Here is a 12,676-nt window from a genome sequence, read left to right on the forward strand (position 1 = left end):
GACTAGCGCAATTGAAATGTAAGTGAATATTGAACCAAAAGTACTTTTTCTAATCATCTTAATTAGGTGTTAGAAAGCATGCTCGGTCAATGTGGTGACTTTAATGGTTAAGGCAAACTAACAGTGTAAGCTGTACACATTATTTTAGTTAATTTATTGAACTTGTTAAAAGTACAAGCACAAAGTAAAACTTATAAGCGATACAAAAAAGGGGAAAACAAACGGGATCCTCTGCAACAAATATGCAACTAAATTTGTAACGCCAATTTATTTTTTATACATTATTCATAGATAGAAGAAATTCAATTTGCATCCATTAAGATAACATAGATGGAGAACAGACAACACAGTTTCTCTTAAAAAATGAAAATGTGCTGAAATCCATTTCCCACTGTGAGCGGGCAAAACTTCCAAAACCTCGCTGAACTTTTCAGTCTATTGATTCGTCTCTCATAATGGAAAAATCAATGGTTGCCCACCAGCACTCGCTGACTGGAGGTCAACGAGAATGTGCAGCCAGCAGCAGAGTATTAGATTACAGTAGAATGCATCAGTGGAATAGTTTAGCACTGCGCTGCCTGTAAGAGGAGGAGCAGAAACTGAAATAAAACTCTATACTTCTCATAATAAAGGGGGCTGACCATATATGTTAATCATTGAGATGATGAATTAAAATGTATTATCGTAAACTTCCAGAGATCTGACTGACAGCATGAACAGTCTCACGTGATGTCAACACTGAACGGCTCTTTTTTTTAATGCACAACTGTAAATCAAATATCTGGGCTGCCCCTGTTTTTCTCAGGGGTGGATTAAGTATTCACATCTTTTACTTAAGTGATACAGATGGAAATATGTATTGTATAGTTTTAACTGCTTCATACTGTTGGATTGTTCAATCTATAGACTTCATTTAAGTTGATCATATGATGTGTACACAGCTGTCAGATAAATAGTGGAGAAGAAATGTAGGCCTGTACTCTGAAATGTGGTGGAGTAAAAATATAATGTAGGGCTGGGTTAAAATAATCGATTCTGCAATTAAAATAATCGATCTATAATACAAATTATTAATGAATACATTTTTTTTTAAAGCTTTAGTGTGTAACTTTTTTATATTAATGAACGTCCATTACATACAAGCCGTTGCCAGATGAGTTGCTACAAAGCTAATTAAGACTATCAGCTCCACACAACTCTCTCTGGATCTCTCAGTAGGACTATGGTCAGAAGATTGTGGCGTCAGGCGACTTTCCCGCGCAGAAACTCGAGTGAAGATAAGGACCTCTTCTGAAGAGTCCATCATGTTTTAATCCTCCGTGTCCTCCTTGGCTACTAGCAGCTGCTTGGAGGAGGGGTGGGGGATGCGCGATCACAGAAGGCTTGTATCGTGTGGACGCGCCGACAGTTTTGTGATTAAAAGCTGTGATATTAGAGTCATTTTAACTTTATCTACACAAACAGCATGTCTACAGCTTCAGCAAAGCCTCATGATGCTCAAAGTGAGGAGATTTCAGGAATAAAGTTGACGGTTTTCGACTGGGAAGCACGAAAACAAGCAGTGTGCTGCCAATCGTTCTCTGAGATTCTATCTCTCCCAGGTGTCCCATGAGCCACACCTGCTGTATTCCCAACCATGACACAGCACTTTCCCCAGCCTGTCTGCCTGCCTGTCCCTTTTTCTGCCTGCATTCGAATCTTAAAATGTTCCACATCTTTCATTCATTAAGAGTTTTATACAACTTGTAAAATATATCCATAATTCATTCAAATTAAAGACGGCAATTCAGTTTAGCATCAGCTTTTACAAAAACTTCCATACAATGTTTGTATTATTCAACTTTTTTTTAAGACTTTCATATTAATTAGAACCATTTCCTCTTTTGCATATTTTCCTACAACTTCACCTTCTTACGCATTGAAGCCAGCAATTCATTGTAGTGACAGCTTTTTTTTTTTTTTTTTTTAAGAAAACCTTAAAATATTCTACTTTTGTTTCATACATTTTTGGTGTTATTTAACATTTGATTGAAATATATACTTATGTAAACCATTCCCACTTTTCCAACTATTCTTACTGCTTTACCTTCTTCTTACGCATTAAAGCCAGCAATCTAGTTTAGCTTTAACAATTAGCTTTCAGCATTCACAAGGATTTTCTGCAGGAAATGCATTTTCTAGTTGCCAATTTTCAATTAATCTGTTGATTATTTTCTCGATTAACCGATTAGTTGTTTTGGTCTATAAAATAGTGAAAAATGTGGATCAGTGTTTGTAACAGAAAAGAAACTACAAAATATTCACATTTAATAAGTTGCCATCAGAGAAGTATTTTTTTTTTTTGATGATGATGATGATTTAAGTCGATTAAAAAAATAGTTGGGGATAAATGGAATAGTTGACTAACTAATCAAATAATCTTTGCAGCTCTACTTTCCACCATGCACAACTATAATCTCAAACACCCACCTCCATCATCCCCTCCTCCCCCCTGAAAGACGTCACACCCACCCACCAATCGCTTCCTGTGTTTATCCTGCAGCTTTTATAAACCGGGACAACAGAGACAGAAGTCCCACACTGCATCAGTTTGTTTCTCGTGCGCTTCCACGCTATAGGAGCACGCTTTAAATCTTCTAAACTATAGCCTATAGCATTGCATATCCATTTAAAGTCCAGCTCCCTGTTTCTTTTTGAGTTTCTCCAGGACAGTCCCACCATGCGTCTCCAGTTCGTCCTTTGCGTAATGGCCCTGCTCGTCTGCCCGTTTCTGAGCGCCGGGTCGCGGATAGCCAAACGCTTCGCCATCGGCTGCTCGGAGAAGTGCGACAAGTCCCAGTGCGCGCCGATCCCCGCCGACTGCTTGGCCGGAGACGTGCTGGATCGCTGCGACTGTTGCCCGGTGTGCGCGTCCGGGGAGGGCGAGCAGTGCGGCGGCACTGCAGACCGCGAGTGCGCCGAGGGGATGGAGTGTGTGGTGACCGACGGCGTGGAGGTGTCCGTCACCGTCAGGCGGAGGGGCAAGGCCGGTGTGTGCGAGTGCTCCAGCCCCGAGCCGGTGTGCGGCAGTGACGGGGTCTCCTACCGGAACATCTGCGAGCTGAAGCGCGTCAGCAACCGGGCGATGAAGCTGCAGCAGCCGCCGGTGATTTTCATCCAGAGAGGATCCTGCGGGCAAGGTGTGTGTGTGTGTGTGTGTGTGTGTGTGTGTGTGTGTGTGTGTGTGTGTGTGTGTGTGTGTGTGTGTGTGTGTGTGTGTGTGTGTGTGTGTGTGTGTGTGTGTGTGTGTGTTCTGAACTTGGATGCCCTCAGCAGCAGTCCACACACAGACTGAACCTTCTTTTCCTTCTCTGTCTGTCTTCCAAGGAATCAATTTTCAAATAGCCTAGGCCTAATTGACACATCCATAGAGTAAACCACCTAAACTGGAGTTTTGTGACCACTGTCCTTCTGTGTCACCAAGACAACATGCTGAAAGAGTAGCCTAGGAAGCTATCGAGCACCACATGTATGGCCGGTTGCTATTTTTAGTAAACTTTAGATGTATGTGACTGAGAAAACTGAGGAACTTTTGCTTGTGCTAATGTTACTTTGCATTCTAGCTATCTTCCTGTTAATAGCACCGTTGGCCAAATGTTGGAGTCCTGCTTTAATGCTTCCCATCTCAGACCCCTGGGGGACCCCTGGGGGACCCCTGGGTTCTGCAGTCCACAGTGATGACGGCAGTTTCCTCTTTAACTAGTCTAGGGACATTTTAATATTTTGATAAGTTACAGCATCAGTGTACAGTATCTCTAATTTATTACATTATTAGAAGCTGCTTTCTTCGTCCATCTTTGCCCTCTCTCTCTCTCTCTCTCTCTCTCTCTCTCTCTCTCTCTCTCTCTCTCTCTCTCTCTCTCTCTCTCTCTCTCTCTCTGGCATCTTTCCATTTCCTGATCAGTCAGATTTGCATCGGCGCCTCGCGCTGCACCAAAACTCTAAAAATGGGGTTGTTTTTCACTTCTCTTTCTCTCTCTCACACACACACATGCATGCACACACACACTTGAAGTTATCTTAACAAGGTCATAATGTCTTGAAATTAGGCCAGGAGGTCCTGAGTGCTGCAAAAACAAACAGTGTTCCCCTGTGAGTGTGTATGTGAGAAAGCATATTAGGGCACACAAACACACACACACACACACTTGGTGGTGCTGCAGCTGTGCACACAATTTGTATAAAGTTGTAAGAGTAAAGTTGTGTTCGGACTCTTGGTCGAGTTCAACCAGGTCAAAGTCCCTCCTTTTTTTATTTTTTCTCCATACCTTCCTGTCATCTCATCAGCCTTTTTCTATGTTCTCCCCTCATCTTTGCCATCTTCTTCCTTCTTCTTTGTCTTCTTCCCCACATTCCCTCTCTTCCTTTCACTCATCATCTTTTCTCCCTCCCTTTCTTCTTCTCCCCCCTCTAAATGGAAAGGAGAGATGAATACAGAGGAGAGTCTGGTTTGCTTCTCAGTCCTAATTTCCATCCCTTCTTTCAGTGTCTTGCCACACTTGCCTCCTCTCCACTCTTCTCTTCTTTGTTCTTCCCATATTATATTCCCCTCTTTCCAAATGTTCTCCTCCGATTCCCTTTTCCTCTTCTCCTCATGCATCCCCTTTTTCCTTCATCTGTGGATCCAAGAGGGATGGAAGTTTAGCAAGTTATTCTTATAGGATTGGAACTTCTTGAGCTGAGGAAAGAAATCTGGAAGATGTCACACACACACACACACACACACACACACACACACACACACACACACACACACACACACACACACACACACACTTACTGTTAAGTCCTCTTTAATGATTCATCTCTTGGAGCTGATTGGTTGATTGTGTAACTTCCCAAACAGAGACACAGATCTAGGTCAATCCAGGTTATTCCACCCAGATTTGAAGGAATCCTTTTATTTTTCTTTCATTATTTCTATTTCCTGTGTAGACTTGCATGCATTTTTTATTTTTTTTTACATTGACATGCCTGGATACAGCATCAACAAAACACGGTTGCACGGTGATTCAACTCTTTCAGGGACCGGAGGAATGTGTCCCAGTTCAGGCTCGTCCAGCTCCTAATGGGATTTCCCAGACAGTTCAAAACACGGTGGCATTTGACTTTTGGGGATGTCATGTTTTAAACTGCATTTTTGTGTGTTTTAAAATGCAAAAGCCTGCTCAGCCAAGGTGTAAGTGTGGAACTAGTTAAAAAGCCAGTTTTGTGCAACTACAAATCACATATACACTCCCTCACTGCTGATCATTTTACAAAGCACACAAAGCGTTTTTAGATTTGAGAGTGGCAGAGACCAACCTGGCTGCAAATATACAGTCAATAACCAAATTAATCGGCTTCATTTATCTTTTATTAAAACTCCTTCTCATACTGTAGTTTTCCCGTTATTTACAAACTGCACGAAAAGAAGCAAAATCAACTGCGTGTAAGTCTGTCTTGCAACGCTGTCTGACAGCGCCCAAGTCCATCGGTCCACTGTTGGTGCGTTTAAGCCGCTGACGCACCAAGCCGACGGCCGACCTTCGGCAGAAAAGGCAGTCGGACTGACTGCCTCCCCGAGTGGTCCAAAAAAAAGGGCCTCGGAACGCACAGACGCGATGCCGACTGCCGACGGCAGCTGATTGGACCAACGCGTCACGTGGGTCCGGTTTCTCTGGAAATTCAAAGCGTCATGGCGCCTTGTTCAGAATACGATCTCATATTTTACTAAAATAGACAAAGGTCAGTTTAACAGATTTTCGTCAGATTTTGAGAGGCTTAGTCACGCTCATCCCGCTCGTCATTTCCGGGTTAGTGCTCCACCAATCAGGTTGGTCATGGAGTCAGACTGCCCGCCCTCCGACGCAACATGTCAAATCGGCCAAAAGGAACGCCGACGGCTCCTCCGACTGGCGACAGCACGGGACACATCGAACAGACTCGAGTCACCGACCTCGCCAGACTGTCCAACAGCCGATTATCGGCTCGGTGTATCACTGCCATAAGGACACTGACATCTGAGCACTGGACATTAAAATGAACTTGCTGCAGCTGTATTCACTGAGTCAGTGTAGAACTGACCTTTATGGACTTCAGTACCGACACCTGCAGTGTGTTTGAGGTCGGGGGTGTTTCTCCGTTCATCTGACTGGCTCCTTTCAGTTCACTTCAAAGCTGCAGCAGCTGGCTCGCCACTAATCCTCCAGCCAAACACATCGCACGCACGCACGCACGCACGCATGTGCACACACACACACACACACACACACACACACACACACACACACATCAGTGTCTTGAAGGCGGCCTGCTGCAGCTGAGGCTGAAGTGCACATTCACAACAAACAGCTGCTCAGTCAGAAACTCTACAGCAGCACTGGAGGTGGTCCTCTAGAACAACTCATCAGTTTCCAGAGTTTAGTTGAGTTTATTGGTTTACACATAATACAAATAATACAGATTAATATACACATAATCAATTAAAGATGTGATGGAGAGATGCAAAAAACCATCAGAGGGGCTTAATCTGGGCATTCTCCAATGCTTTATCCAATTAAAATAGATAAATAATATAAAAAACTGAGAAGAAATAGAAAATCCCATAGGGAAATCATTGCATGAACAAAAACAAACCTTTAACAGCTTTCTTAAAATGTACAAGTGCGGACTGATCTCATGAAGTGGTGTACGTATGACACGCCAATTCGTGTTTATCAACGCCGTTTGGCCACCATTGACTTACATTACCTTGCGATTGCGTGTTAGTTTACGCCGTAGCGAGTAGTATGAAAGGGCGAAAATCCGCGTAGGGAGGTTGGGGGGTTAGAAAGTGGGCATGATATCACGTTGACAAGTGTTAGCTTTGATAAATGTGATGGGGAAGCATTATATATCACTGAACTCTGTCATTTAAACCCAACTGAAGGGGTTGAGTCTGACTACAGTCCAGACTGAAGTCAGACTCAAGTCAAGACTTTAAGGACTTGAGCACTAAATATAATTTTTTTTTAATGAAGTTCTCTTGTGTGTGCTGTTTGGAAATACTTCATAAATACTTATCAAACTAAGTAAAGATAATGTTAAGTGCCAGACTTTATGGTTATTATTATGATTCTGATCTTGCCTGTGTGAGAACTGATGTTGCCTAAGCTCCTGATAGTTTTTTTTTTTGTCTTCTTTTGGAGCAAAAACAGAATACACTACTGTAATATGCACTTTGATATGCAAAGTCAAAGGACACGCTTTTTTTGGTTTGTAATCGAGACAAAAGATCTATTTTATAATATATAATATAAGATCTATTCTATCTGCTCCTCCAGCATGGTCTATTTAATCTCTGAATAAGAAGAAGTGATATGAAGTAGGGCTGCAACTTACGATTATTTTCATTGTTGACTAATCTGTTGATTATTTCCTCGAATAATGGATTAGTTGATGTGGATCAGTGTTTCCCAAAGCCCAAGATGACATCCTCAAATGTCTTGTTTTGTCCACAACTCAAATATATTCAGTTTACTGTCACAGAGGAGAGAAGACACTAGAAACATAGTCACATTTAACAAGCTGCAATCAGAGATTTTTTAAATTAAAAAATGACTCAAGCCGATTATCAAAATAGTTGGTTGCTTGTAATTGGTGTTTTCATCATAAACAAACTTGGCTGTTTAACAGCGCCTTAATGAGAAAAGAAAGATGTTGCAGCGCCGCTGGAGTGAAACCAAAATGGGGTTAGTAAGGGGGCAGCAGAGGTTACTCATGGACCGATACCATTGTCTCAGTACACATCCTAACATCCCCCCCCCCACTGCTATCTCTCCGTATATTTTGATGCTCTGAGTCATTTCCTTCCTTTTATAAGCATCCGTGGGAGCAGCAGACCATTTGCAGCTGCTCTCACATCTACACTTCATACACTGCACTCCACATCTGGATTTGGTTTAAAACAACAGCTACAGTTTGGGTCCTATCACATGTGAGTGATGCAGTTCACTGACCGTGTGTTTCCCCCCCTTCAGGTCAGGAGAACCCTGACAGTCTTCGTCACAAGTACAACTTCATCGCTGACGTGGTGGAGAAGATTGCACCTGCTGTCGTTCATATTGAACTGTACCGCAAGTAAGAAAAAAAACTACCTAACAATACTAACAATGAGGACTTAAAGTGCTGATATTATGCTCATTTTCAGGTTCATAATTGTGTTTAGAGGTTATATCAGAATAGGTTTACATGGTTTAATTTTCAAAAAACACCATATTTTGCACTGCACATTGCTGCAGCTCCTCTTTTCACCCTGTGTGTTGAGCTCTCTGTTTTAGCTACAGAGTGAGACACTCACTTCTGTTCCATCTTTGTTGGGAGTCACACATGCTCAGTACCTAGGTAAGGACTACTAGCCAGTCAGAAGCAGAGTATGAGGGCGTACCCTGACAGTACCTAGGTAAGGACTACTAGCCAGTCAGAAGCAGAGTATGAGGGCGTGCCCTGACAGTACCTAGGTAAGGACTACTAGCCAGTCAGAAGCAGAGTATGAGGGCGTGCCCTGACAGTACCTAGGTAAGGACTACTAGCCAGTCAGAAGCAGAGTATGAGGGCGTGCCCTGACAGTACCTAGGTAAGGACTACTAGCCAGTCAGAAGCAGAGTATGAGGGTGCATGTTTGTCTCTGAAGTAAAGGCTAGACTAGAATAGAGCTGTTTGGAGCAGTTGGTGAACAGTGTTTTCTGTTGGAGATGGTAAGTCCCTTTGGGGGGGAATTTGTAAACCTATAACATGCACAAAAAAGATATATAACACAATAAAGGAAAGGGAAAAAGCCAAAAAGCATAATATGAGCACTTTAAGTTCCAGCCATTGGCTACACGAATGTCATTTTAATGTCACTGGCATCTGACGATTCCTGGTGGTCAAATATTGGCATTTAAAAAATGAATTCCACTCATGGTCCCCTGGCAGATCCCAGTCCTTTGACTTTGGTGATCCCCTGACCTTTTCTGTAGCGCCCCCATGAGGTCCACATTTGTGTTTATGAATGACATATTAAATGGATTGCCATGAAACTTGTTACAGACACCCATGTCCTCCTCAGGATTAATTGTACTAGTTTTGGTAATCGCCTGAGTTTCCATTTTAGCGTCATTCTCAGGTCAAAGTATTCAACACTTTAGTTTATGGCCAAATACCTGCACAATAACAACATTCTCATCCATTAGGTGTGTACTCTGTATGTAGCGCTAAATAGCAAATGTTATAGCTGCTAGCGTGTCAATAAACCTAATCTTGGTTGTCCATGTTTACAGTCAAATCACACCTGCAGTTCAACCTGTTATATTACTAATGTAGTTTAGTGAAGCAAGAGTGTAGAAGGAATGTATATTTAGTTTTGAGTTAATTTATGGGATTGACTTTTGGTTTAGGGTTAGTGGTCAGGGGTTAGGTTTAGGTTGTTTGATGTTATTAAGTCAGAAACATGCTCCGCCTCTTCCTCTTTCTGCTCAGGATGATATTTTCCAAGCGGGAGGTGGCGGTCGCCAGCGGCTCTGGCTTTGTTGTGTCAGAGGACGGGCTCATCGTCACCAACGCCCACGTGGTGGCCAATAAGCACCGAGTCAAGGTACGCAAAGCACTCGTACGGCTTTTACAAACATTTTCTTTTCGTGATGGATTGTATGTTCACATGCTACCAGAAATAATTTATTGTTTTCCAAACCTACTCTGCATTCTGCCAGATGTCCCTCATTTCGGCCGGATGTCCGTTACCTTCCACTTTCTTTGTGTTGGTGTTCTAAACTCCGGTGGATTTTGAGGACTAAGGTTAACCGCACGACTAAAACAACTTTTGAACGCACACGTTCCACCAAAACAAGTTCCTTCCCGAGGCTATTTAACAGAGGCACCGTGGCTCCGTCCGGCGCTTAGCACCGCTCAAGACGATTGTGATTGGTTTAAAGAAATGCCAATAAACCAGAGCACTTTTTTCCCCCCATCCAGGAATGCTGTGCGGACTCGCCAGACCCTCCTCCGCAGCGCTGTGGAGGAAGGTCTGGCAATGCGAGGCTAGGCAGCATGGCTGGTACTGAGTAGGGTAACGTTTGTTGGTTCCTCCAGGTGGAGCTGAAGAGCGGAGCCACATTCGACGCCAAGATCAAAGATGTTGATGAGAAGGCCGACATCGCCCTGATCAAGATCGATACACCGGTGAGCAGAAAGAGAGGGATGGAGAGATGAATGGATGTGATGGGATGCTTCCTATTCTTGAGTTTTATTGCCTTTGTAGGGACCCTTTTTTGTGTTCTTTTTATGTTCTTTGAAATTGGATCATTTTGAAAATCTGCATTACAGTGTCAGCCTCTCTGTCTCGCGCTGTCTTGATGTTTACTCTAGATGATAATTTTCCCTTAATGTTTCTATGGCTGTGTCTGAAATTCCACACTAACATGCTATTTAGTACGCTAAAACAGTATGTGAGATTTTAGCAGTAACGACAGCGTTCATAACAGACAAACGGACAGATACCGAGGAGCTCTGTAACGTCAACGCTCTAATTTACATTTCTACATATTTAATCGACTGTTGGTCTGGTTATTCACCTCTTTCAGTCATTTAAGCGTTATCTGGCGATGCCTCTGGAGCGGAGGTCGTAGAGGCATCTTCAGCGTAAAGGAGGCTCTCAGGAAGTGACGCAGAAAATGACAGCTTAGCGCGTCCGAAAAGATCAGCACTACGGTTTATTTACACAAAAGTACGTTGAATGGTAGTTTACATGTTGAGTATGTAGTGCAGAGGAGGAGATTTTGGACGCAACCTATTTCTATTTCAAAGTCTGCAGACGTTTTCGTAGTTGTGGAAGCCGAGCATGTGCAGAGGAACAATCAGGTGTTGACAGAATGCTGGGAGGCAAGTCCTCGCTTCGCCCCAGAGCTGGTCGGCTGCAGTGATTATTTATTTGTCAATTTTTTTTAGAAAATCAAGGGCGATGATAAAATCTTTGTCCATTCATGTTTCGTCCAAAAATCTAGGACAACACTGATTTGATTGTGACACAACATAGGGAAGTAATGAACCGATGTCAAGTAGAGATATATCATAAAATAAGGTGACATTTGTTTTTAATCATTCACAAGAAACCTAGCCTGACATGGTCAGACTCAGATTCTAGTCAGAATCTGAGTCTGATGCTGCTCCGTTGGGCTGGGATTATGGGGCGTGTTACAACCGAACCAGGAAAGAAAATGCCTCTGCACTCAATTGGATAGACCTACAACCAATCAGAGCAACGGATAGACCTACAACCAATCAGTGCGCCCCATCTTCTTAGTGACCATCGGGGCCAGCTGATGAATTTAACTTTTGCCAAATCCCGTAGGAAGGACGGCAAACACATCTTTCCGATGGACAAATGCCTCGATCGCGGGTCTCTGTTCCTCTTATAAAATGATCTCTTCTATAACAGACGCCATGGAGGAATCTACACATCTCAATTCTCCAGCGGCAGCCATCTTTGTTGTAATACGAATTCAATCCAAGCGCTCGTTGGTGACGTGGTTGATTACATTACTGTTGATCATCTGTCCATCATTGTATAAAGCCCGCCCTGACAATTTGATTGGTCCAAACGGCTCTGGTTGGAGCATAGTTTCTCCAAAACGGATCAAGTCCAGACCGAACTTCTAAGCTATATTCGGCTGGCATCCAACCTAGAAGAAACCACATCTTGCCCCTAATTTCATCATCATTTCATTTCATATTATCTTTTCTTTCTTTCTCTCTGTCTGCCTTTGTTTCTGAAAGTTCCTCTCTTTGTGTCCTCTCTCTTTGACAGACTTGTCTGTTCTTTATTTTCCAAAAGAAATTCAGGTATTGAATCCTTTTTTTTGTAAAATGTGCTTTCGTGAGCATTCCCTAAATGGAAAGCTTGCTTTTTTATTTTATGTCAGTGGGATCTTTTAAGCAAGGCGCCTCGGCGAAATAATACCATGACTCATGTAAGTGGATATCTGTGGAGCAGGTCAGGAGACGGAGGGAAACGTTTTATGTGATCTGCAATGATTCTTGCGATTTTTGTGTGGTATCTCCATGGTTGAAAGCACTTATTTATGGTCTCTTTGGATGAAAGCATCAGCTAAATGAATGTAATTTAATGTGGGTCACTTTGGGTTTTCGTTTTCTCGCAGCACTTTTCTTTTGGTCCAGGGATGACTGGACGGCCGGGTTCAGTTCAGGAAGGGAAGTTTTCCACAAAACTTGTGCAATGGAAAAAAAAAACATTTTTAGCATGAGAAAGTCAATGTGTCTCATTTTAGTACAGACACTGGAAAGTCAGAGCTGCAACATCCTGCACTCGGTCAGACACTGTCGTCCACTTTCAGGGGTAAAAATAGACATTGTAAAGCCAGATTCACTTACCAGATCAAAGGGCTCAAATAGTATATCACTGCATCCAGCTGTGCTTACAAAAAGCAGATAAAAGGATGCGTTACACAAATCTGATCTGGATTCTGTTTCTACAATATTAAAAACGCAAGATTTGAGAAACTTTAGGACCTTTTTTAAAATCTTAAAATGTTTAGAAGGTTATGTTATTTTAATAAGGGTTTGGACAGGATTGCACTCACTTTCATTAAAACAAAATGCTAGGCTATATAATTCGTAGTTA

At 42.6% G+C, this 12,676-nt stretch overlaps 1 protein-coding gene across 1 annotated transcript in view; it reads left to right on the top strand.

The window, feature by feature from the left end:
- The first annotated feature begins 2,546 nt into the window (after window positions 1–2,546).
- The window catches only part of LOC120551336 (serine protease HTRA1B-like), a 34,254-nt gene continuing 24,124 nt past the window's right edge, over window positions 2,547–12,676 (top strand). Inside the window, exons 1-4 of the mRNA XM_039788685.1 lie at window positions 2,547–3,179; window positions 8,040–8,139; window positions 9,520–9,634; window positions 10,129–10,218. Of these exons, the coding sequence (XP_039644619.1) occupies window positions 2,720–3,179; window positions 8,040–8,139; window positions 9,520–9,634; window positions 10,129–10,218 (765 nt within the window). The 5' untranslated portion in view covers window positions 2,547–2,719. The remainder of the gene's footprint in view (window positions 3,180–8,039; window positions 8,140–9,519; window positions 9,635–10,128; window positions 10,219–12,676) is intronic.

Source organism: Perca fluviatilis, chromosome 21 (assembly GCF_010015445.1).
Source record: "Perca fluviatilis chromosome 21, GENO_Pfluv_1.0, whole genome shotgun sequence".
NCBI lineage: Eukaryota > Metazoa > Chordata > Actinopteri > Perciformes > Percidae > Perca > Perca fluviatilis.